Here is a 27,274-nt window from a genome sequence, read left to right on the forward strand (position 1 = left end):
CAAGGTGTTTCCGTAGGTTAGGGGGCTTTCATCAAGGTGTTTCTATAGGTTAGGGGGCTTTCATCAAGGTGTTTCCGTAGGTTAGGGGGCTTTCATCAAGGTGTTTCTATAGGTTAGGGGGCTTTCATCAAGGTGTTTCTATAGGTTAGGGGGCTTTCATCAAGGTGTTTCTATAGGTTAGGGGGCTTTCATCAAGGTGTTTCTATAGGTTAGGGGGCTTTCATCAAGGTGTTTCCGTAGGTTAGGGGGCTTTCATCAAGGTGTTTCTATAGGTTAGGGGGCTTTCATCAAGGTGTTTCTATAGGTTAGGGGGCTTTCATCAAGGTGTTTCCGTAGGTTAGGGGGCTTTCATCAAGGTGTTTCTATAGGTTAGGGGGCTTTCATCAAGGTGTTTCTATAGGTTAGGGGGCTTTCATCAAGGTGTTTCTATAGGTTAGGGGGCTTTCATCAAGGTGTTTCTATAGGTTAGGGGGCTTTCATCAAGGTGTTTCCATAGGTTAGGGGGCTTTCATCAAGGTGTTTCTATAGGTTAGGGGGCTTTCATCAAGGTGTTTCTATAGGTTAGGGGGCTTTCATCAAGGTGTTTCCATAGGTTAGGGGGCTTTCATCAAGGTGTTTCTTGGTGTCACGTCGTCTCCAGCCTATTGAACACACGTCACATATATAAGCCTGGGATATCAACCAATCAGAGTTAGTCTTAGTGGGAAGAGACCTTACTGAGTAAAGTATTTGCAATCATCACTAGTAACAGTCAAAAAGTCATTATGGCTAAAACCAGACTCATAACATCACTTTAGAGAACAAAACGTCAGCCTTTATAAAGCACGTTTTTTAATCATATTCCACAGTGGGCGATGACACATTTGACATTGCTGATTTTCAGTTATGCCACATTTATAAAGCATGACATAGCATCTATAACTATGTAACACATTTATGCAGTGCTTATGAAGGCATCGTGAAGCCTTTATAAGCCGAACGTAATTTACAAGGGACAAATTACATTCAGACCAGCACCCAAACCATTTTACTTCAGGTACAGTAGAAGGGACACAATCTGAAAGGGATTGAAGCTGATTGAGATTCCGGAAGCTGTGATTGGTGCAGGGCGAGAGGGATCCACTCGCTCCAGTAGATCACAGCTGAGGAGAGGACGAATGAGAAGATGGGGGGGGGGGGGTTTGAGTGGTTAAAAACAACAGCAGGGTGTAGCTACTTGAAAGTTACACAAACATGAAGACGCCTCAGTGAAGGTAACTGTCGTACTCACTGCCAAGCCTCTGTGATGGGGAAGCAGGAAGTGAGGTACGCAGTGGCACTGCTGCCATGTGACTCATACAGACGTACTACCAGAGCATCCTTCCTGTCCTCAGCCTGTCGGTGAGAGAAAAAAGGACCGATGGGAGTTTATTTTTCGAATTAAAATACATCGGAAATGTCATCGGAAATGTCACGATAGAAACAGTCAGGAAATACAACAAATCAGCAACGGAACAAGCAATTCATACCCCCCCCCCAATTCAATCCCCCCCCCCAATTCAACCCCCCCCAATTCAATCCCCCCCCCCCAATTCAACCCCCCCAATTCAATCCCCCCCCCAATTCAATCCCCCCCAATTCAATTCCCCCCCCAATTCAATCCCCCCCCCCCCCAATTCCATCCCCCCCAATTCCATCCCCCCCGCCCAATTCCACCACCCCCCCCCCAATTCAATCCCCCCCCCAATTCAATCCCCCCCAATTCAACCCCCCCACCCCAATTCAATCCCACCCCCCCAATTCAATCCCCCCCAATTCAATCCCCCCCCAATTCAATCCCCCCCCCAAAAAAGTTGCTGAACATCAAGTATTTACAGTAAAGCAGTGCCCCATTCTGTCATCATCAGCCGTTCAGCCGTTCAGCTAGCCAGTGTTGATGCCCTTCCCAGGAAATGACCCCTAGTCTAACCTCACCTGCTATGATACACCACAGAATATATGAAACAGGCGGTGTGGAGAACCAGACCGGGTCACTTCCTGAGCAGGGATACCCACCTGTTTGATGGTTTCCAGGATGACGGCTGCAGCGCTGACAGAGAAGGCGCTCCGGGATGCGGTGTGGAAGCCGGGGGCGTGGTCCATCAGCCTCAGAGGGTTGTTGAGGTTGTAAGCCCACTGGATGACTGACGCTTCCTGGAAGGTTCCTGTAGGGGTAATCAGTTAGCCTCAGCGGTTAGAGAGTTAAGCCAGTAACCGAAAGGTCGCTGGTTTGAATACCCAAAGCCGACAAGGTGAACAATCTGTCTGCACCATTGAGCAAGGCACTTAATGCTAATTAAGTCATACTACTATGGCTGACCCTGGACAACAACACCTATCATACTACTATGGCTGACCCTGGACAACAACACCTATCACACTACTATGGCTGACCCTATACAACAACACCTATCATACTACTATGGCTGACCCTGGACAACAACACCTATCATACTACTATGGCTGACCCTGGACAACAACACCTATCATACTACTATGGCTGACCCTGTACAACAACACCTATCATACCACTATGGCTGACCCTGTACAACAACACCTATCATACTACTATGGCTGACCCTGGACAACAACACCTATCACACTACTATGGCTGACCCTATACAACAACACCTATCATACTACTATGGCTGACCCTGGACAACAACACCTATCATACTACTATGGCTGACCCTGTACAACAACACCTATCATACCACTATGGCTGACCCTGTACAACAACACCTATCATACTACTATGGCTGACCCTGTACAACAACACCTATCATACTACTATGGCTGACCCTGGACAACAACACCTATCATACTACTATGGCTGACCCTGTACAACAACACCTATCATACTACTATGGCTGACCCTGTACAACAACACCTATCATACTACTATGGCTGACCCTGTACAACAACACCTATCATACTACTATGGCTGACCGTGGACAACAACACCTATCATACTACTATGGCTGACCCTGGACAACAACACCTATCATACTACTATGGCTGACCCTGGACAACAACACCTATCATACTACTATGGCTGACCCTGTACAACAACACCTATCATACTACTATGGCTGACCCTGTACAACAACACCTATCATACTACTATGGCTGACCCTGTACAACAACACCTATCATACTACTATGGCTGACCGTGGACAACAACACCTATCATACTACTATGGCTGACCCTGGACAACAACACCTATCATACTACTATGGCTGACCCTGGACAACAACACCTATCATACTACTATGGCTGACCCTGTAAAACAACACCTATCATACTACTATGGCTGACCCTGTACAACAACACCTATCATACTACTATGGCTGACCCTGTACAACAACACCTATCATACTACTATGGCTGACCGTGGACAACAACACCTATCATACTACTATGGCTGACCCTGTACAACAACACCTATCATACTACTATGGCTGACCCTGTACAACAACACCTATCATACTACTATGACTGACCCTGTGCAACAACACCTATCATACTACTATGGCTGACCCTGTACAACAACACCTATCATACTACTATGGCTGACCCTGTACAACAACACCTATCATACTACTATGGCTGACCCTGTACAACAACACCTATCATACTACTATGGCTGACCCTGGACAACAACACCTATCATACTACTATGGCTGACCCTGTACAACAACACCTATCATACTACTATGGCTGACCCTGTACAACAACACCTATCATACTACTATGGCTGACCCTGCACAACAACACCTATCATACTACTATGGCTGACCCTGTACAACAACACCTATCATACTACTATGGCTGACCCTGGACAACAACACCTATCATACTACTATGGCTGACCCTGTACAACAACACCTATCATACTACTATGGCTGACCCTGTACAACAACACCTATCATACTACTATGGCTGACCCTGTACAACAACACCTATCATACTACTATGGCTGACCCTGTACAACAACACCTATCATACTACTATGGCTGACCCTGGACAACAACACCTATCATACTACTATGGCTGACCCTGGACAACAACACCTATCATACTACTATGGCTGACCCTGTACAACAACACCTATCATACTACTATGGCTGACCGTGGACAACAACACCTATCATACTACTATGGCTGACCCTGGACAACAACACCTATCATACTACTATGGCTGACCCTGTACAACAACACCTATCATACTACTATGGCTGACCCTGTAAAACAACACCTATCATACTACTATGGCTGACCCTGGACAACAACACCTATCATACTACTATGGCTGACCCTGGACAACAACACCTATCATACTACTATGGCTGACCCTGGACAACAACACCTATCATACTACTATGGCTGACCCTGTACAACAACAACACCTATCATACTACTATGGCTGACCCTGTACAACACCTATCATACTACTATGGCTGACCCTGTACAACAACACCTATCATACTACTATGGCTGACCCTGTATAACAACACCTATCATACTACTATGGCTGACCCTGTACAACAACACCTATCATACTACTATGGCTGACCCTGTACAACAACACCTATCATACTACTATGGCTGACCGTGGACAACAACACCTATCATACTACTATGGCTGACCCTGGACAACAACACCTATCATACTACTATGGCTGACCCTGGACAACAACACCTATCATACTACTATGGCTGACCCTGTAAAACAACACCTATCATACTACTATGGCTGACCCTGTACAACAACACCTATCATACTACTATGGATGACCCTGTACAACAACACCTATCATACTACTATGGCTGACCGTGGACAACAACACCTATCATACTACTATGGCTGACCCTGTACAACAACACCTATCATACTACTATGGCTGACCCTGTACAACAACACCTATCATACTACTATGGCTGACCCTGTACAACAACACCTATCATACTACTATGGCTGACCCTGTACAACAACACCTATCATACTACTATGGCTGACCCTGGACAACAACACCTATCATACTACTATGGCTGACCCTGTACAACAACACCTATCATACTACTATGGCTGACCCTGGACAACAACACCTATCATACTACTATGGCTGACCCTGTACAACAACACCTATCATACTACTATGGCTGACCCTGGACAACAACACCTATCATACTACTATGGCTGACCCTGGACAACAACACCTATCATACTACTATGGCTGACCCTGTACAACAACACCTATCATACTACTATGGCTGACCGTGGACAACAACACCTATCATACTACTATGGCTGACCCTGGACAACAACACCTATCATACTACTATGGCTGACCCTGTACAACAACACCTATCATACTACTATGGCTGACCCTGTAAAACAACACCTATCATACTACTATGGCTGACCCTGGACAACAACACCTATCATACTACTATGGCTGACCCTGGACAACAACACCTATCATACTACTATGGCTGACCCTGGACAACAACACCTATCATACTACTATGGCTGACCCTGTACAACAACACCTATCATACTACTATGACTGACCCTGTACAACAACACCTATCATACTACTATGGCTGACCCTGTACAACAACACCTATCATACTACTATGGCTGACCGTGGACAACACCTATCATACTACTATGGCTGACCCTGTACAACAACACCTATCATACTACTATGGCTGACCCTGTACAACACCTATCATACTACTATGGCTGACCCTGTACAACAACACCTATCATACTACTATGGCTGACCCTGTACAACAACAACATAACACTGCATCTATCCAGTGTGAGACATATTGTTTATTATGTGGCTTGCAACAACGGACGAAAAAAATAAATAAAAGAGAGAAAGTCGAGAATAGAAAATTACGGATTTAAAAATCAGAAATGTAACAACACAAAAGTGGAGGCCGAAAGAGCAAGGCCAAAAAATGAGAAAGCAAAGGATTTATCAAAACGAGTTAAATTAAATTCCCCTTTTTTCAAATGTATTTCCAAGTGCAGCCATTTGCTAAAACAAGGCTGCAGGACCAGAAGAGGATGTGGGTTTATCATCGCCAGCAGCAGCATTTAGCGGGTCAAGTGAGCCAAGGCCGAGCTGTTCCATCGTACCAGAAGAAGAAACTTTGACAGAGGAGGATACAGGTTGTCAGATATCGGCGGATACGACCCTGAGCACGAGCCAGGCCGGACGAGCTATCCCAGGGCCGGGCCGGACGAGCTATCCCAGGGCCGGGCCCGACGAGTCATCCCCGGGCCGGGCGGGGAGGAAGAGGAGCAGGGCGAGGCTAGAATCATGACGGTTGAGGAAACAGGTGGAAGTGGAACAGACGGCCTTTTTACCTATCCATCTGACAGGGGGGCATTATGCAACAAATGTGGATGCAGAAGTTAAACGGCATGTTATTGCATTAAGCTCGTGTGTTAGCCCACTGGCCCATTTCACAAGAGATGACGAAAGGGCTGTGTTTTTTTTCCCCGAGTCGTATTACACCACTACAACCAAGGCTGGAATCAAATTACCACGTACATGGCCATGTTAGTCAGCCATGCTAGATTGCGCGTATAGTGAGCCTAGTTCGGGGCGTAGCGGAGGAGAAAAGGAATCAGTGGCAGCTAGTAGGCCGGTGACGACGACCACCGAGCTCCACCCAAGCAGGAGGGGGCGCCACCTTCGGTAGGAGTCGTGACATACTGGCTGTTTCGGAGATCGGAGTGATCCTTTCTTCTCTGATGAGTGGGTGAATTTGGGTGAGAGATTGGCACCATCTAATGTCCAAAATAGCATGTCATGAGACATCCCAGATTCACATGGGAGCCTGTTTGGTATATGAGCAAATGGAAGCTCAGTGGCACTATTGAGGCAGAAATGCAGAGAGGCGTGCGAAACGCAGGAAATTCCTGCCGACAGGTGTTGGAGCGCATAGTTAATGTAACTCTCACACTTGCATCATGTAATTTGGCGTTCGGCTGGGACACCGTGAAAAGCTGGGGCACCGTGAAAAGCTGGGGCACCGTGAAAAGCTGGGGCACCGTGAAAAGCTGGGGCACCGTGAAAAGCTGGGACACCGTGAAAAGCTGGGACACCGTGAAAAGCTGGGGCACCGTGAAAAGCTGGGGCACCGTGAAAAGCTGGGGCACCGTGAAAAGCTGGGGCACCGTGAAAAGCTGGGACACCGTGAAAAGCTGGGGCACCGTGAAAACATGGGGCACCGTGAAAACATGGGGCACCGTGAAAAGCTGGGACACCGTGAAAAGCTGGTGAAAAGCTGGGGCACCGTGAAAAGCTGGGGCACCGTGAAAAGCTGGGGCACCGTGAAAAGCTGGGGCACCGTGAAAAGCTGGGGCACCGTGAAAAGCTGGGGCACCGTGAAAAGCTGGTGAAAAGCTGGGGCACCGTGAAAAGCTGGGGCACCGTGAAAAGCTGGGGCACCGTGAAAAGCTGGTGAAAAGCTGGGGCACCGTGAAAAGCTGGTGAAAAGCTGGGGCAGGCCAACAGTGGGAATTTTCTCAGTATAACTGAACTGCTGTCATTTTAGGACCCAAGTTCTGAAAGAACTTTTAGAACGACCCGCAGGATCCGTTAACTATCTCAGTCCTCAAATCCAAAACGAGCTGATTTATATTTTAGCCGAGCGAGTTAAATGTGACATTCAGAAGAAAAAAAATGCTGTTTCCTGCATCTCTCCCTATTATTATGGACACCACACAGGATGTATCCAAAGTAGACCAGTTAAGCCAAGTTCATCGCTATGTGAGAATGATAAGGGATGCAAAATAACGTCGCCACAGATCTGACCATCACAGAGTCGTTTTGGGGATTTCAGGAGACTGCTGAGACAGCAGCTGAGCTTCAACGTAAAATCCTGGGCAGCATAGAGGATAATGGGCTGGATATTTCAAAATGTCCTGGGGTATGATGGAGCGGGACACCGTGAAAACATGATGAGCGGGGTCTGGTCGGGTGCGCAGGCCAGAATATCCGCAAAAAAGAGCCGCTTGCTTGCTTTTTATGTGCATTGCGCAGCGCACAATCTTTAACCTGGCTCTCAACGACTCTGTCAGACATGTGCCAGAGACTAAACAGTTTCATGATACTGTCACGGTTATCGTCGGTAAAGGAGGACCAAAATCAAAGGCAAATAGACCTGCCTTCAATTGAGAGTCCCCACCCCAATTAACCAAACATAGAACCAGACTACCTAGACTAAACATAGAATTACATGAATCTCAAACAGTGCCCAAAAACCCCCGGAATACTTAAATCAAATGCCCTTACTACAAAAACACCACCCCTAACCACATAAACCAAATACCCTCTGCCACGTCCTGACCAAACTACAATGACAATTAACCCCTTATACTGGCCAGGACGTAACAGATTCCCGTTGACCTGTTATACACCTTCTTCGGGCATAGCATAAAGACATGGTCAATGTTGAGTGGTATATTTGATTTTGCACCAGAAAAATACAACAGTAATTCTAAAACGACTGGTGGTCCCACCACTCGCTGGTCGTCTAGATAGGAGTCCCTTTGCCGTCCTGAGATACAGATATGTGGACGTAATGAAGGCCCTCACCAAGATTGTACGTTTAAGTGATAAGAAAGATGAGAGGTATGATACAGCGGCACTGAAAAAGAAAATAGAAAAATGTAGTTTAATTTATTTTTTTATTTTATTTAATTCGTTCTACAGACTAAGGTTTTAGAAAATGTGAACATTGTCTCCAAAATGCTACAGGCCAAAGACGCAGACCTGCACAGGGCAGTCAGTCTACTCAGGGCAGTCCCGTGTGGCTCAATTGGTAGAGCATGGTGTTTGCAAACGCTAGGGTTGTGGGTTCGATTCCCACGGGGGACCAGTACGGAAGAAAAAAAAAAAAAAATGTATGAAATGTCTGCATTCACTACTGTAAGTCGCTCTGGATAAAGAACGTCTGCTAAAATGACTAAAATGTAAAATGTATAGAGGTCCTGTCCGGATTCCCACAGGATTTTGAGAAGGTCAGAGTTACTCCAAAGACCCGACAAAACAAGGAGCTCAGAGCGCATTTGAAGACACTCGGAGAAGGAAGACGAGCGGACTGTCTGATGGGGAGAGTCGTTTTTAGAGTTAACATCTTTATTAACGCAAACCTTTGACATCATTATCCACCAGCTGTCAAACGGATTTAAAAGTCTACGGGCAACATCGAGTCTGTTTTGACTCCATCCATCCATCCATCCATCCATCCATCCATCCATCCATCCATCCATCCATCCATCCCACTACCCTGGCCAACACAGATGATGGTGCGCACTCTATGAGACAGCCAGCTCGGCTGGCTGAACATTACAGCAAAGACATAATCAGCAAGCTTCCCTGGCCAATTTACCTCTCTTTCAGGGCCTGTTTTAAAGAGGAAATAGCAAAGCACACTACAGTGAGAGATCTAGCCATCGTTGTGGATTACAATTCAGTCACTGCTACATTTGGGGAAGCGGTTACTCTGCTATAAAAGATAATAAAATAATACTTTAGGAGCAGCATGGGACAGGAGAGACTGAGTGGGTTGGTCGTTCTGTCCATTGAAAACACCAGGGTCTGTACCATGGATATGAATGCCATAGTCAACGACTTAGCAGAGTGCAAGGACCGTCGAATACCAATCAAATGAGGATTAAATAAAATCAAATGTATTTATAAAGCCCTTCTTACATCAGCTGATATCTCAAAGTGCTGTACAGAAACCCAGCCTAAAACCCCCAAAACAGCAAGCAATGCAGGTGTAGAAGCACGGTGGCTAGGAAAAACTCCCCTAGAAAGGCCAGAACCTAGGAAGAAACCTAGAGAGGAACCAGGCTATGAGGGGTGGCCAGTCCTCTACTGGCTGTACTGGGTAGACCAGAGGAACCAGGCTATGAGGGGTGGCCAGTCCTCTACTGGCTGTACTGGGTAGACCAGAGGAACCAGGCTCTGAGGGGTGGCCAGTCCTCTACTGGCTGTACTGGGTAGACCAGAGGAACCAGGCTCTGAGGGGTGACCAGTCCTCTACTGGCTGTACTGGGTAGACCAGAGGAACCAGGCTATGAGGGGTGGCCAGTCCTCTTCTGGTTGTACTGGGTAGACCAGAGGAACCAGGCTATGAGGGGTGACCAGTCCTCTACTGGCTGTACTGGGTAGACCAGAGGAACCAGGCTATGAGGGGTGGCCAGTCCTCTTCTGGCTGTACTGGGTAGACCAGAGGAACCAGGCTATGAGGGGTGGCCAGTCCTCTTCTGGCTGTACTGGGTAGACCAGAGGAACCAGGCTATGAGGGGTGGCCAGTCCTCTACTGGCTGTACTGGGTAGACCAGAGGAACCAGGCTATGAGGGGTGACCAGTCCTCTACTGGCTGTACTGGGTAGAGAGGAACCAGGCTCTGAGGGGTGACCAGTCCTCTACTGGCTGTACTGGGTAGAGAGGAACCAGGCTATGAGGGGTGACCAGTCCTCTACTGGCTGTACTGGGTAGACCAGAGGAACCAGGCTATGAGGGGTGGCCAGTCCTCTACTGGCTGTACTGGGTAGAGAGGAACCAGGCTCTGAGGGGTGACCAGTCCTCTACTGGCTGTACTGGGTAGACCAGAGGAACCAGGCTATGAGGGGTGACCAGTCCTCTACTGGCTGTACTGGGTAGACCAGAGGAACCAGGCTATGAGGGGTGACCAGTCCTCTACTGGCTGTACTGGGTAGACCAGAGGAACCAGGCTATGAGGGGTGACCAGTCCTCTACTGGCTGTACTGGGTAGAGAGGAACCAGGCTCTGAGGGGTGACCAGTCCTCTACTGGCTGTACTGGGTAGAGAGGAACCAGGCTATGAGGGGTGACCAGTCCTCTACTGGCTGTACTGGGTAGACCAGAGGAACCAGGCTATGAGGGGTGGCCAGTCCTCTTCTGGCTGTACTGGGTAGAGAGGAACCAGGCTATGAGGGGTGGCCAGTCCTCTACTGGCTGTACTGGGTAGAGAGGAACCAGGCTATGAGGGGTGGCCAGTCCTCTACTGGCTGTACTGGGTAGAGAGGAACCAGGCTATGAGGGGTGACCAGTCCTCTACTGGCTGTACTGGGTAGACCAGAGGAACCAGGCTATGAGGGGTGGCCAGTCCTCTTCTGGCTGTACTGGGTAGACCAGAGGAACCAGGCTATGAGGGGTGGCCAGTCCTCTACTGGCTGTACTGGGTAGAGAGGAACCAGGCTCTGAGGGGTGACCAGTCCTCTACTGGCTGTACTGGGTAGAGAGGAACCAGGCTATGAGGGGTGACCAGTCCTCTACTGGCTGTACTGGGTAGACCAGAGGAACCAGGCTATGAGGGGTGGCCAGTCCTCTTCTGGCTGTACTGGGTAGAGAGGAACCAGGCTATGAGGGGTGGCCAGTCCTCTACTGGCTGTACTGGGTAGAGAGGAACCAGGCTATGAGGGGTGGCCAGTCCTCTACTGGCTGTACTGGGTAGAGAGGAACCAGGCTATGAGGGGTGACCAGTCCTCTACTGGCTGTACTGGGTAGACCAGAGGAACCAGGCTATGAGGGGTGGCCAGTCCTCTTCTGGCTGTACCTGGGTAGACCAGAGGAACCAGGCTATGAGGGGTGGCCAGTCCTCTACTGGCTGTGCCGGGTGGAGATTATAACTACAGACTACAACTACAGACCACAACTACAGACCATAACTACAGACCACAACTACAGACCACAACTACAGACCATAACTACAGACCATAACTACAGGCCACAACTACGGACCACAACTACGGACCACAACTACGGACCTCAACTACGGACCACAACTACAGACCATAACTACAGACCATAACTACAGACCACAACTACAGACCATAACTACAGACCATAACTACAGGCCACAACTACAGACCATAACTACAGACCATAACTACAGACCACAACTACAGACCACAACTACAGACCACAACTACAGACCATAACTACAGACCATAACTACAGACCACAACTACAGACCACAACTACAGACCATAACTACAGACCACAACTACAGACCACAACTACAGACCACAACTACAGACCACAACTACAGGCCACAACTACAGACCACAACTACAGACCACAACTACGGACCACAACTACAGACCATAACTACAGACCATAACTACAGACCATAACCACACAACTACTGACCACAACTACAGACCATAACTACAGACCACAACTACAGACCACAGCTACAGACCATAACTACAGGCCACAACTACAGACCACAACTACTGACCACAACTACAGACCACAACTACAGACCACAACTACAGACCACAGCTACAGTAGCTGTCTAGCTCTGGTCCAACTCTAGTCCTGGGCGTAGCGCTGCCTGGGCGTAGGGCGCCTGGGCGTAGCTGTCTAGCCCTGGGCGGCGCAGCCCGGCGTAGCTGTCTAGCCGGCGTGCGCTGCCCGGGAGAGCGTCTAGCCGGCCCTCGCCTGGGAGTAGCTGTCTAGCCCTGGGCGTAGCTGTCTAGTCCTGGGCGTAGCTGTCTAGTCCTGGGCGTAGCTGTCTAGTCCTGGGCGTAGCTGTCTAGTCCTGGGCGTAGCTGTCTAGCTCTGGTCCAACTCTAGTCCTGGGAGTAGCTGTCTAGCCCTGGGCGTAGCTGTCTAGTCCTGGGCGTAGCTGTCTAGTCCTGGGCGTAGCTGTCTAGCTCTGGTCCAACTCTAGTCCTGGGAGTAGCTGTCTAGCCCTGGGCGTAGCTGTCTAGTCCTGGGCGTAGCTGTCTAGTCCTGGGCGTAGCTGTCTAGCTCTGGTCCAACTCTAGTCCTGGGCGTAGCTGTCTAGTCCTGGGCGTAGCTGTCTAGCTCTGGTCCAACTCTAGTCCTGGGAGTAGCTGTCTAGCCCTGGGCGTAGCTGTCTAGTCCTGGGCGTAGCTGTCTAGTCCTGGGCGTAGCTGTCTAGCTCTGGTCCAACTCTAGTCCTGGGCGTAGCTGTCTAGTCCTGGGCGTAGCTGTCTAGTCCTGGGCGTAGCTGTCTAGACCTGGGCGTAGCTGTCTAGTCCTGGGCGTAGCTGTCTAGCCCTGGGCGTAGCTGTGTAGCCCTGGGCGTAGCTGTCTAGTCCTGGGCGTAGCTGTCTAGTCCTGGGCGTAGCTGTGTAGCCCTGGGCGTAGCTGTGTAGCCCTGGGCGTAGCTGTCTAGTCCTGGGCGTAGCTGTCTAGTCCTGGGCGTAGCTGTCTAGCCCTGGGCGTAGCTGTCTAACCCTGGGCGTAGCTGTGTAGCCCTGGGCGTAGCTGTCTAGTCCTGGGCGTAGCTGTCTAGCTCTGGTCCAACTCTAGTCCTGGGCGTAGCTGTGTAGCCCTGGGCGTAGCTGTCTAGTCCTGGGCGTAGCTGTGTAGCCCTGGGCGTAGCTGTCTAGTCCTGGGCGTAGCTGTCTAGTCCTGGGCGTAGCTGTCTAGCTCTGGTCCAACTCTAGTCCTGGGCGTAGCTGTCTAGCTCTGGTCCAACTCTAGTCCTGGGAGTAGCTGTCTAGCCCTGGGCGTAGCTGTCTAGTCCTGGGCGTAGCTGTCTAGTCCTGGGCGTAGCTGTCTAGCTCTGGTCCAACTCTAGTCCTGGGAGTAGCTGTCTAGTCCTGGGCGTAGCTGTCTAGTCCTGGGCGTAGCTGTCTAGCCCTGGGCGTAGCTGTCTAGCCCTGGGCGTAGCTGTCTAGTCCTGGGCGTAGCTGTCTAGCCCTGGGCGTAGCTGTCTAGTCCTGGGCGTAGCTGTCTAGTCCTGGGCGTAGCTGTCTAGTCCTGGGCGTAGCTGTGTAGTCCTGGGCGTAGCTGTCTAGTCCTGGGCGTAGCTGTCTAGTCCTGGGCGTAGCTGTGTAGCCCTGTGCGTAGCTGTGTAGCCCTGGGCGTAGCTGTGTAGCCCTGGGCGTAGCTGTGTAGCCCTGGGCGTAGCTGTCTAGCCCTGGGCGTAGCTGTCTAGCCCTGGGCGTAGCTGTGTAGTCCTGGGCGTAGCTGTCTAGTCCTGGGCGTAGCTGTCTAGCCCTGGGCGTAGCTGTCTAACCCTGGGCGTAGCTGTGTAGCCCTGGGCGTAGCTGTCTAGTCCTGGGCGTAGCTGTCTAGCTCTGGTCCAACTCTAGTCCTGGGCGTAGCTGTGTAGCCCTGGGCGTAGCTGTCTAGTCCTGGGCGTAGCTGTGTAGCCCTGGGCGTAGCTGTCTAGTCCTGGGCGTAGCTGTCTAGTCCTGGGCGTAGCTGTCTAGCTCTGGTCCAACTCTAGTCCTGGGCGTAGCTGTCTAGTCCTGGGCGTAGCTGTCTAGCTCTGGTCCAACTCTAGTCCTGGGAGTAGCTGTCTAGCCCTGGGCGTAGCTGTCTAGTCCTGGGCGTAGCTGTCTAGTCCTGGGCGTAGCTGTCTAGCTCTGGTCCAACTCTAGTCCTGGGAGTAGCTGTCTAGTCCTGGGCGTAGCTGTCTAGTCCTGGGCGTAGCTGTCTAGCCCTGGGCGTAGCTGTCTAGCCCTGGGCGTAGCTGTCTAGTCCTGGGCGTAGCTGTCTAGCCCTGGGCGTAGCTGTCTAGTCCTGGGCGTAGCTGTCTAGTCCTGGGCGTAGCTGTCTAGTCCTGGGCGTAGCTGTGTAGTCCTGGGCGTAGCTGTCTAGTCCTGGGCGTAGCTGTCTAGTCCTGGGCGTAGCTGTGTAGCCCTGGGCGTAGCTGTGTAGCCCTGGGCGTAGCTGTGTAGCCCTGGGCGTAGCTGTGTAGCCCTGGGCGTAGCTGTCTAGCCCTGGGCGTAGCTGTCTAGCCCTGGGCGTAGCTGTGTAGCCCTGGGCGTAGCTGTCTAGTCCTGGGCGTAGCTGTCTAGCTCTGGTCCAACTCTAGCCCTGGGCGTAGCTGTGTAGCCCTGGGCGTAGCTGTGTAGCCCTGGGCGTAGCTGTCTAGCCCTGGGCGTAGCTGTCTAGTCCTGGGCGTAGCTGTGTAGCCCTGGGCGTAGCTGTCTAGTCCTGGGCGTAGCTGTCTAGCCCTGGGCGTAGCTGTCTAGCCCTGGGCGTAGCTGTGTAGCCCTGGGCGTAGCTGTCTAGTCCTGGGCGTAGCTGTCTAGCCCTGGGCGTAGCTGTGTAGCCCTGGGCGTAGCTGTGTAGCCCTGGGCGTAGCTGTCTAGTCCTGGGCGTAGCTGTCTAGCCCTGGGAGTAGCTGTCTAGTCCTGGTCTGCACTATAAATTATAACTACTTAAATCTACATAAATTAGCTTATAATACCCACCAACAATACTTGTAACTCTTTAGCTTGAATGGTTCGATACACCAAACCAACGTTCACATTTTCTGGCTATCCGAACTTTTCTCAACTTTAACTATTCAAATTTGCACACATTTGCATAAAATAACTCACAAACAGGAACAAAATTAAAATGAGCTGAAAGTCACAAAAATTACCGGAAAGTTTCCTTCATTGTTTTGTTTAATGAGAGCTTGGCGTTGAGTAAGATTTACAATGTCTTCATTTCACATGGCAAATAAACATTAAACTTAATTATTATTATTGTATATATATATATTTTTTTAATGTTACAAAGATCAAAAAGTACCTCACCTGTGTGTGGCATGACAGCGTAGGTGAACTGATGACTTCCCATGTCAGCGTTGGCATCAGGAGCCTTGGGAGCTCGCAGTCTTTTAAGAAAATAGAAAAACAGTCTTAGGAAGGAGAAGAAAGAACGCTGCTACGTTAACTATGTTAGTAATAAAGTAAAAACACACTTTTTTTCCCCCTGGCGGTGAAAGCAACATTCTCTGCCTACTGAGCCACCCATTTACAATTTGTTAAACTGTAATATTTGTCAGACTCACAGAGAGAGCGTTAAGGTGTTCTGGTAAACCGAGTATCCATATTTACTGTCGTTCAGCAGAGACACTCCAAACCCGTGCTCTGATAGGTCTGCCCATTTGTGGCCCCAAACCTAGGAAGGAGTATTATTATACTGTTACAGGACCAGCAAAACAACAATGCTAAGGGGAGGTAATAGATGGGTTATTCGTGGCAGTGTTATGTCAGTCAGTAGCAGTAAAAGATTGTCTCTTGTCACTGCATCTGCTTCCTCTTTGGGGGACTAGGCTGGTTACTGTAGAGCTCTTTGGGGGACTAGGCTGGTTACTGTAGGGCTCTTTGGGGGACTAGGCTGGTTACTGTAGAGCTCTTTGGGGGACTAGGCTGGTTACTGTAGGGCTCTTTGGGGGACTAGGCTGGTTACTGTAGAGCTCTTTGGGGGGACTAGGCTGGTTACTGTAGAGCTCTTTGGGGGACTAGGCTGGTTACTGTAAAGCTCTTTGGGGGACTAGGCTGGTTACTGTAGAGCTCTTTGGGGGACTAGGCTGGTTACTGTAGGGCTCTTTGGGGGACTAGGCTGGTTACTGTAGAGCTCTTTGGGGGACTAGGCTGGTTACTGTAGAGCTCTTTGGGGGACTAGGCTGGTTACTGTAGAGCTCTTTGGGGGACTAGGCTGGTTACTGTAGAGCTCTTTGGGGGACTAGGCTGGTTACTGTAGAGCTCTTTGGGGGACTAGGCTGGTTACTGTAGGGCTCTTTGGGGGACTAGGCTGGTTACTGTAGAGCTCTTTGGGGGACTAGGCTGGTTACTGTAGGGCTCTTTGGGGGACTAGGCTGGTTACTGTAGAGCTCTTTGGGGGACTAGGCTGGTTACTGTAGAGCTCTTTGGGGGACTAGGCTGGTTACTGTAGGGCTCTTTGGGGGACTAGGCTGGTTACTGTAGAGCTCTTTGGGGGACTAGGCTGGTTACTGTAGAGCTCTTTGGGGGACTAGGCTGGTTACTGTAGAGCTCTTTGGGGGACTAGGCTGGTTACTGTAGGGCTCTTTGGGGGACTAGGCTGGTTACTGTAGGGCTCTTTGGGGGACTAGGCTGGTTACTGTAGAGCTCTTTGGGGGACTAGGCTGGTTACTGTAGAGCTCTTTGGGGGACTAGGCTGGTTACTGTAGAGCTCTTTGGGGGACTAGGCTGGTTACTGTAGAGCTCTTTGGGGGACTAGGCTGGTTACTGTAGAGCTCTTTGGGGGACTAGGCTGGTTACTGTAGAGCTCTTTGGGGGACTAGGCTGGTTACTGTAGAGCTCTTTGGGGGACTAGGCTGGTTACTGTAGAGCTCTTTGGGGGACTAGGCTGGTTACTGTAGGGCTCTTTGGGGGACTAGGCTGGTTACTGTAGAGCTCTTTGGGGGACTAGGCTGGTTACTGTAGAGCTCTTTGGGGGACTAGGCTGGTTACTGTAGAGCTCTTTGGGGGACTAGGCTGGTTACTGTAGAGCTCTTTGGGGGACTAGGCTGGTTACTGTAGAGCTCTTTGGGGGACTAGGCTGGTTACTGTAGGGCTCTTTGGGGGACTAGGCTGGTTACTGTAGAGCTCTTTGGGGGACTAGGCTGGTTACTGTAGAGCTCTTTGGGGGACTAGGCTGGTTACTGTAGGGCTCTTTGGGGGACTAGGCTGGTTACTGTAGAGCTCTTTGGGGGACTAGGCTGGTTACTGTAGAGCTCTTTGGGGGACTAGGCTGGTTACTGTAGAGCTCTTTGGGGGACTAGGCTGGTTACTGTAGAGCTCTTTGGGGGACTAGGCTGGTTACTGTAGGGCTCTTTGGGGGACTAGGCTGGTTACTGTAGGGCTCTTTGGGGGACTAGGCTGGTTACTGTAGGGCTCTTTGGGGGACTAGGCTGGTTACTGTAGGGCTCTTTGGGGGACTAGGCTGGTTACTGTAGGGCTCTTTGGGGGACTAGGCTGGTTACTGTAGAGCTCTTTGGGGGACTAGGCTGGTTACTGTAGAGCTCTTTGGGGGACTAGGCTGGTTACTGTAGAGCTCTTTGGGGGACTAGGCTGGTTACTGTAGAGCTCTTTGGGGGGACTAGGCTGGTTACTGTAGGGCTCTTTGGGGGACTAGGCTGGTTACTGTAGGGCTCTTTGGGGGGACTAGGCTGGTTACTGTAGAGCTCTTTGGGGGACTAGGCTGGTTACTGTAGGGCTCTTTGGGGGACTAGGCTGGTTACTGTAGAGCTCTTTGGGGGACTAGGCTGGTTACTGTAGGGCTCTTTGGGGGACTAGGCTGGTTACTGTAGAGCTCTTTGGGGGACTAGGCTGGTTACTGTAGGGCTCTTTGGGGGACTAGGCTGGTTACTGTAGGGCTCTTTGGGGGACTAGGCTGGTTACTGTAGAGCTCTTTGGGGGACTAGGCTGGTTACTGTAGGGCTCTTTGGGGGACTAGGCTGGTTACTGTAGAGCTCTTTGGGGGACTAGGCTGGTTACTGTAGGGCTCTTTGGGGGACTAGGCTGGTTACTGTAGGGCTCTTTGGGGGACTAGGCTGGTTACTGTAGAGCTCTTTGGGGGACTAGGCTGGTTACTGTAGGGCTCTTTGGGGGACTAGGCTGGTTACTGTAGAGCTCTTTGGGGGACTAGGCTGGTTACTGTAGGGCTCTTTGGGGGACTAGGCTGGTTACTGTAGGGCTCTTTGGGGGACTAGGCTGGTTACTGTAGAGCTCTTTGGGGGACTAGGCTGGTTACTGTAGAGCTCTTTGGGGGACTAGGCTGGTTACTGTAGGGCTCTTTGGGGGACTAGGCTGGTTACTGTAGAGCTCTTTGGGGGACTAGGCTGGTTACTGTAGGGCTCTTTGGGGGACTAGGCTGGTTACTGTAGGGCTCTTTGGGGGACTAGGCTGGTTACTGTAGAGCTCTTTGGGGGACTAGGCTGGTTACTGTAGAGCTCTTGGGGGGACTAGGCTGGTTACTGTAGAGCTCTTTGGGGGACTAGGCTGGTTACTGTAGAGCTCTTTGGGGGACTAGGCTGGTTACTGTAGAGCTCTTTGGGGGACTAGGCTGGTTACTGTAGGGCTCTTTGGGGGACTAGGCTGGTTACTGTAGAGCTCTTTGGGGGACTAGGCTGGTTACTGTAGGGCTCTTTGGGGGACTAGGCTGGTTACTGTAGAGCTCTTTGGGGGACTAGGCTGGTTACTGTAGGGCTCTTTGGGGGACTAGGCTGGTTACTGTAGAGCTCTTTGGGGGGACTAGGCTGGTTACTGTAGAGCTCTTTGGGGGGACTAGGCTGGTTACTGTAGAGCTCTTTGGGGGACTAGGCTGGTTACTGTAAAGCTCTTTGGGGGACTAGGCTGGTTACTGTAGAGCTCTTTGGGGGACTAGGCTGGTTACTGTAGGGCTCTTTGGGGGACTAGGCTGGTTACTGTAGGGCTCTTTGGGGGACTAGGCTGGTTACTGTAGAGCTCTTTGGGGGACTAGGCTGGTTACTGTAGAGCTCTTTGGGGGACTAGGCTGGTTACTGTAGAGCTCTTTGGGGGACTAGGCTGGTTACTGTAGGGCTCTTTGGGGGACTAGGCTGGTTACTGTAGGGCTCTTTGGGGGACTAGGCTGGTTACTGTAAAGCTCTTTGGGGGACTAGGCTGGTTACTGTAGAGCTCTTTGGGGGACTAGGCTGGTTACTGTAGAGCTCTTTGGGGGGACTAGGCTGGTTACTGTAGGGCTCTTTGGGGGACTAGGCTGGTTACTGTAGGGCTCTTTGGGGGACTAGGCTGGTTACTGTAGAGCTCTTTGGGGGACTAGGCTGGTTACTGTAGGGCTCTTTGGGGGACTAGGCTGGTTACTGTAGGGCTCTTTGGGGGACTAGGCTGGTTACTGTAAAGCTCTTTGGGGGACTAGGCTGGTTACTGTAGAGCTCTTTGGGGGACTAGGCTGGTTACTGTAGAGCTCTTTGGGGGACTAGGCTGGTTACTGTAGAGCTCTTTGGGGGACTAGGCTGGTTACTGTAGAGCTCTTTGGGGGACTAGGCTGGTTACTGTAGGGCTCTTTGGGGGGACTAGGCTGGTTACTGTAAAGCTCTTTGGGGGACTAGGCTGGTTACTGTAGAGCTCTTTGGGGGACTAGGCTGGTTACTGTAGAGCTCTTTGGGGGGACTAGGCTGGTACCTCGAAGCGGGCCCAATCCCAGCTCGTGTTCCTGTGTGTGGGTCTCTGCAGGTGTCCAAACTGGATCTCATAGGTGGCGTTGGGGCTCCTCACCCTCACTGGGAACTCTACCTTCAGGAACTTATGGGACTCTAACCATTCCACCTGGAATAAACAACAGTATGAGACTGAAACCACTCCACCTGGAATAAACAACAGTATGAGACTGAAACCACTCCACCTGGAATAAACAACAGTATGAGACTGAAACCACTCCACCTGGAATAAACAACAGTATGAGACTGAAACCACTCCACCTGGAATAAACAACAGTATGAGACTGAAACCACTCCACCTGGAATAAACAACAGTATGAGACTGAAACCACTCCACCTGGAATAAACAACAGTATGAGACTGAAACCACTCCACCTGGAATAAACAACAGTATGAGACTGAAACCATTCCAACTGGAATAAACAACAGTATGAGACTGAAACCACTCCACCTGGAATAAACAACAGTATGAGACTGAAACCACTCCACCTGGAATAAACAACAGTATGAGACTGAAACCACTCCACCTGGAATAAACAACAGTATGAGACTGAAACCATTCCACCTGGAATAAACAACAGTATGAGACTGAAACCACTCCACCTGGAATAAACAACAGTATGAGACTGAAACCACTCCACCTGGAATAAACAACAGTATGAGACTGAAACCACTCCACCTGGAATAAACAACAGTATGAGACTGAAACCACTCCACCTGGAATAAACAACAGTATGAGACTGAAACCACTCCACCTGGAATAAACAACAGTATGAGACTGAAACCATTCCACCTGGAATAAACAACAGTATGAGACTGAAACCATTCCACCTGGAATAAACAACAGTATGAGACTGAAACCATTCCAACTGGAATAAACAACAGTATGAGACTGAAACCACTCCACCTGGAATAAACAACAGTATGAGACTGAAACCATTCCAACTGGAATAAACAACAGTATGAGACTGAAACCACTCCACCTGGAATAAACAACAGTATGAGACTGAAACCATTCCACCTGGAATAAACAACAGTATGAGACTGAAACCACTCCACCTGGAATAAACAACAGTATGAGACTGAAACCACTCCACCTGGAATAAACAACAGTATGAGACTGAAACCACTCCACCTGGAATAAACAACAGTATGAGACTGAAACCACTCCACCTGGAATAAACAACAGTATGAGACTGAAACCACTCCACCTGGAATAAACAACAGTATGAGACTGAAACCACTCCACCTGGAATAAACAACAGTATGAGACTGAAACCACTCCACCTGGAATAAACAACAGTATGAGACTGAAACCACTCCACCTGGAATAAACAACAGTATGAGACTGAAACCACTCCACCTGGAATAAACAACAGTATGAGACTGAAACCATTCCAACTGGAATAAACAACAGTATGAGACTGAAACCACTCCACCTGGAATAAACAACAGTATGAGACTGAAACCACTCCACCTGGAATAAACAACAGTATGAGACTGAAACCACTCCACCTGGAATAAACAACAGTATGAGACTGAAACCATTCCACCTGGAATAAACAACAGTATGAGACTGAAACCACTCCACCTGGAATAAACAACAGTATGAGACTGAAACCATTCCACCTGGAATAAACAACAGTATGAGACTGAAACCACTCCACCTGGAATAAACAACAGTATGAGACTGAAACCACTCCACCTGGAATAAACAACAGTATGAGACTGAAACCATTCCACCTGGAATAAACAACAGTATGAGACTGAAACCACTCCACCTGGAATAAACAACAGTATGAGACTGAAACCACTCCACCTGGAATAAACAACAGTATGAGACTGAAACCACTCCACCTGGAATAAACAACAGTATGAGACTGAAACCATTCCAACTGGAATAAACAACAGTATGAGACTGAAACCACTCCACCTGGAATAAACAACAGTATGAGACTGAAACCACTCCACCTGGAATAAACAACAGTATGAGACTGAAACCACTCCACCTGGAATAAACAACAGTATGAGACTGAAACCACTCCACCTGGAATAAACAACAGTATGAGACTGAAACCACTCCAACTGGAATAAACAACAGTATGAGACTGAAACCATTCCAACTGGAATAAACAACAGTATGAGACTGAAACCACTCCACCTGGAATAAACAACAGTATGAGACTGAAACCATTCCACCTGGAATAAACAACAGTATGAGACTGAAACCACTCCACCTGGAATAAACAACAGTATGAGACTGAAACCACTCCACCTGGAATAAACAACAGTATGAGACTGAAACCACTCCACCTGGAATAAACAACAGTATGAGACTGAAACCATTCCACCTGGAATAAACAACAGTATGAGACTGAAACCATTCCACCTGGAATAAACAACAGTATGAGACTGAAACCACTCCACCTGGAATAAACAACAGTATGAGACTGAAACCATTCCACCTGGAATAAACAACAGTATGAGACTGAAACCACTCCACCTGGAATAAACAACAGTATGGACACATGACGTCTACAGTACCTGAGTATTAAACCTGACATAAGGACACATGACGTCTACAGTACCTGAGTATTAAACCTGACATAAGGACACATGACGTCTACAGTACCTGAGTATTAAACCTGACATAAGGACACATGACATCTACTGTACCTGAGTATTAAACCTGACATAAGGACACATGACGTCTACAGTACCTGAGTATTAAACCTGACATAAGGACACATGACGTCTACAGTACCTGAGTATTAAACCTGACATAAGGACACATGACATCTACAGTACCTGAGTATTAAACCTGACATAAGGACACATGGCGGTTACAGTACCTGAGTATTAAACCTGACATAAGGACACATGACGTCTACAGTACCTGAGTATTAAACCTGACATAAGGACACATGACGTCTACAGTACCTGAGTATTAAACTTGACATAAGGACACATGACATCTACAGTACCTGAGTATTAAACCTGACATAAGGACACATGACATCTACAGTACCTGAGTATTAAACCTGACATAAGGACACATGGCGGTTACAGTACCTGAGTATTAAACCTGACATAAGGACACATGACGTCTACAGTACCTGAGTATTAAACCTGACATAAGGACACATGACGTCTACAGTACCTGAGTATTAAACTTGACATAAGGACACATGACATCTACAGTACCTGAGTATTAAACCTGACATAAGGACACATGGCGTCTACAGTACCTGAGTATTAAACCTGACATAAGGACACATGACGTCTACAGTACCTGAGTATTAAACCTGACATAAGGACACATGGCGTCTACAGTACCTGAGTATTAAACCTGACATAAGGACACATGACGTCTACAGTACCTGAGTATTAAACCTGACATAAGGACACATGACGTCTACAGTACCTGAGTATTAAACCTGACATAAGGACACATGACGTCTACAGTACCTGAGTATTAAACCTGACATAAGGACACATGACGTCTACAGTACCTGAGTATTAAACCTGACATAAGGACACATGACGTCTACAGTACCTGAGTATTAAACCTGACATAAGGACACATGACGTCTACAGTACCTGAGTATTAAACCTGACATAAGGACACATGACGTCTACAGTACCTGAGTATTAAACCTGACATAAGGACACATGACGTCTACAGTACCTGAGTATTAAACCTGACATAAGGACACATGGCGTCCAGGATGATCTCCTGGGTGATGGTGCTCTTATCGCTGATCCTGAGAGTGAAGGTCACACTGCCTCTCAGTCCTCCTGGAGATGCTACCTGGACAGGACGGACCACCTCTACCACCGGCTTCCTATAGGAAGGTCAGAGTTCAGAGGTCAGACCCCCTGGAGATGCTACCTGGACAGGACGGACCACCTCTACCACCGGCTTCCTATAGGAAGGTCAGAGTTCAGAGGTCAGACCCCCTGGAGATGCTACCTGGACAGGACGGACCACCTCTACCACCGGCTTCCTATAGGAAGGTCAGAGTTCAGAGATCAGACCCCCCTGGAGATGCTACCTGGACAGGACGGACCACCTCTACTACCGGCTTCCTATAGGAAGGTCAGAGTTCAGAGGTCAGACCCCCTGGAGATGCTACCTGGACAGGACGGACCACCTCTACTACAGGCTTCCTATAGGAAGGTCAGAGTTCAGAGATCAGACCCCCCTGGAGATGCTACCTGGACAGGACGGACCACCTCTACTACCGGCTTCCTATAGGAAGGTCAGAGTTCAGAGGTCAGACCCCCTGGAGATGCTACCTGGACAGGACGGACCACCTCTACCACCGGCTTCCTATAGGAAGGTCAGAGTTCAGAGGTCAGACCCCCCTGGAGATGCTACCTGGACAGGAGACACCGGCTTCCTATAGGAAGGTCAGAGTTCAGAGGTCAGACCCCCTGGAGATGCTACCTGGACAGGACGGACCACCTCTACCACCGGCTTCCTATAGGAAGGTCAGAGTTCAGAGGTCAGACCCCCCTGGAGATGCTACCTGGATAGGAGACACCGGCTTCCTATAGGAAGGTCAGAGTTCAGAGGTCAGACCCCCCTGGAGATGCTACCTGGATAGGAGACACCGGCTTCCTATAGGAAGGTCAGAGTTCAGAGGTTAAGGTTAGGATTAGACCCTCTGGAGATGACACCTGGACAGGACACTCCACTTCCACCACAGGCTTCCAATAGAGGACACACACTGGTATGACATCATGACTGGTCTAACAGAGTAACAAACTACATATACTGGATTGAGTTCAGTAGGCTCCAAACTTCCTGAACAAGGGAGGGATTATCTGAATTTGTCCAATAAGAGTGAGCCCTGTTGTATTCAGCCAGCCTTATGAGAACAGGATGTCAGGATGTTTGTGTTCTCTCACCGTGTCTGTAAGTGGTAGTCCATCACGTCCCAGGCGTCCCAGTACAGAGGAACATCGTCAAACACAACAAACTGGTTCCCACTGCAACCGTGAGATATCGCCTCTCTGGAACACACACAGAGGAGAGAGAATGGTTTCATTCTCGCTGTGTGTGTGTGTGTGTGTGTGTGTGTGTGTGTGTGTGTGTGTGTGTGTGTGTGTGTGTGTGTGTGTGTATGCAGATATTGATCTTTTCACCCTGTATTGTTCTTAGCCTCAGGCTAAACTGGCCCTGGGCTAGCTTAGCCTGCGCTCACACAGGCATTTGGTAACCCTGTGCTAAGCTTTAGCCCTGGGCTAACAGACAAACACACATGTGACCAACATTCTATCTCTTGTCACGCCACCGATGTTATAAAACCATAGCCATTAGATGGCGATAGGAATATGTGGATGACGTCAGCTCTATGGAAAACATGAAGATTTGGTATGGGTTCCCAAGTCCTCAAAAAGTTCTACAGCTGCACCATCGAGAGCATCCTGACTGGTTGCATCACTGCCTGGTACGGCAACTGCTCTTCCTCCGACCGCAAGGCACTACAGAGGGTAGTGCGAACGGCCCAGTACCTCACTGGGGCCGAGCTTCCTGCCATCCAGGACCTCTATACCAGGCGGTGTCAGAGGAAGGTCCTAAAAATTGTCAAAGACTCCAGTCACCCTAGTCACAGACTGTTCTCTCTGCTACCGCATGGCAAGCGGTACCAGAGCACCAAGTCTAGGACCAAGAGGCTTCTAAACAGCTTCTACCCCCAAGCCATAAGACTAATGAACAATTCATCAAATGGCCACTGGAATATTTACATTGACCCCCCCCCCCCCATTCCTTTTGTACACTGCTGATACCCGCTGTTTATTATCTATGCATAGTCACTTCACCCCTACCTACATGTACAAATTACCTTGACTAACCTGTACCCCCGCACATTGACTCTGTACCGGTACCCCCTGTATATAGCCTCCACATTGACTCTGTACCAGTACCCCCTGTATATAGCCTCCACATTGACTCTGTACCGGTACCCCCTGTATATAGCCTCCACATTGACTCTGTACCGGTACCCCCTGTATATAGCCTCCACATTGACTCTGTACCGGTACCACCTGTATATAGCCTCCACATTGACTCTGTACCAGTACCCCCTGTATATAGCCTCCACATTGACTCTGTACCGGTACCCCCTGTATATAGCCTCCACATTGACTCTGTACCGGTACCCCCTGTATATAGCCTCCACATTGACTCTGTACCGGTACCCCCTGTATATAGCCTCCACATTGACTCTGTACCGGTACCCCCTGTATATAGCCTCCACATTGACTCTGTACCGGTACCCCCTGTATATAGCCTCCACATTGACTCTGTACCGGTACCCCCTGTATATAGCCTCCACATTGACTCTGTACCGGTACCCCCTGTATATAGCCTCCACATTGACTCTGTACCAGTACCCCCTGTATATAGCCTCCACATTGACTCTGTACCGGTACCCCCTGTATATAGCCTCCACATTGACTCTGTACCGGTACCCCCTGTATATAGCCTCCACATTGACTCTGTACCAGTACCCCCTGTATATAGCCTCCACATTGACTCTGTACCGGTACCCCCTGTATATAGCCTCCACATTGACTCTGTACCCCCTGTATATAGCCTCCACATTGACTCTGTACCGGTACCCCCTGTATATAGCCTCCACATTGACTCTGTACCCCCTGTATATAGCCTCCACATTGACTCTGTACCAGTACCCCCTGTATATAGCCTCCACATTGTACCGGTACCCCCTGTATATAGCCTCCACATTGACTCTGTACCGGTACCCCCTGCATATAGCCTCCACATTGACTCTGTACCGGTACCCCCTGTATATAGCCTCCACATTGACTCTGTACCGGTACCCCCTGTATATAGCCTCCACATTGACTCAGTACCGGTACCCCCTGTATATAGCCTCCACATAGACTCTGTACCGGTACCCCCTGTATATAGCCTCCACATTGACTCTGTACCGGTACCCCCTGTATATAGCCTCCACATTGACTCTGTACCGTAACACCCTGTATATAGCCTCCACATTGACTCGGTACCGGTACCCCCTGTATATAGCCTCCACATAGACTCTGTACCGGTACCCCCTGTATATAGCCTCCACATTGACTCTGTACCGGTACCCCCTGTATATAGCCTCCACATTGACTCTGTACCGTAACACCCTGTATATAGCCTCCACATTGACTCGGTACCGGTACCCCCTGTATATAGCCTCCACATTGACTCTGTACCGTAATACCCTGTATATAGCCTCCACATTGA

General features: G+C 49.5%; 1 protein-coding gene across 1 annotated transcript in view; it reads right to left on the reverse strand.

The window, feature by feature from the left end:
• Positions 1 to 808: 808 nt before the first annotated feature.
• man2c1 (mannosidase, alpha, class 2C, member 1) overlaps positions 809 to 27,274 on the reverse strand; it is an 86,664-nt gene continuing 60,198 nt past the window's right edge. The window contains exons 19-26 of the mRNA XM_045706460.1: positions 24,922 to 25,026; positions 23,696 to 23,852; positions 19,973 to 20,116; positions 15,853 to 15,962; positions 15,596 to 15,675; positions 2,035 to 2,183; positions 1,271 to 1,374; positions 809 to 1,142 (exon numbers count right to left, since the gene is read on the reverse strand). Of these exons, the coding sequence (XP_045562416.1) occupies positions 1,028 to 1,142; positions 1,271 to 1,374; positions 2,035 to 2,183; positions 15,596 to 15,675; positions 15,853 to 15,962; positions 19,973 to 20,116; positions 23,696 to 23,852; positions 24,922 to 25,026 (964 nt within the window). The 3' untranslated portion in view covers positions 809 to 1,027. The remainder of the gene's footprint in view (positions 1,143 to 1,270; positions 1,375 to 2,034; positions 2,184 to 15,595; positions 15,676 to 15,852; positions 15,963 to 19,972; positions 20,117 to 23,695; positions 23,853 to 24,921; positions 25,027 to 27,274) is intronic.

This window comes from Salmo salar, chromosome 23 (genome assembly GCF_965601325.2).
Source record: "Salmo salar chromosome 23, fSalSal1, whole genome shotgun sequence".
In the NCBI taxonomy this organism is placed as follows: Eukaryota; Metazoa; Chordata; class Actinopteri; order Salmoniformes; family Salmonidae; genus Salmo; species Salmo salar.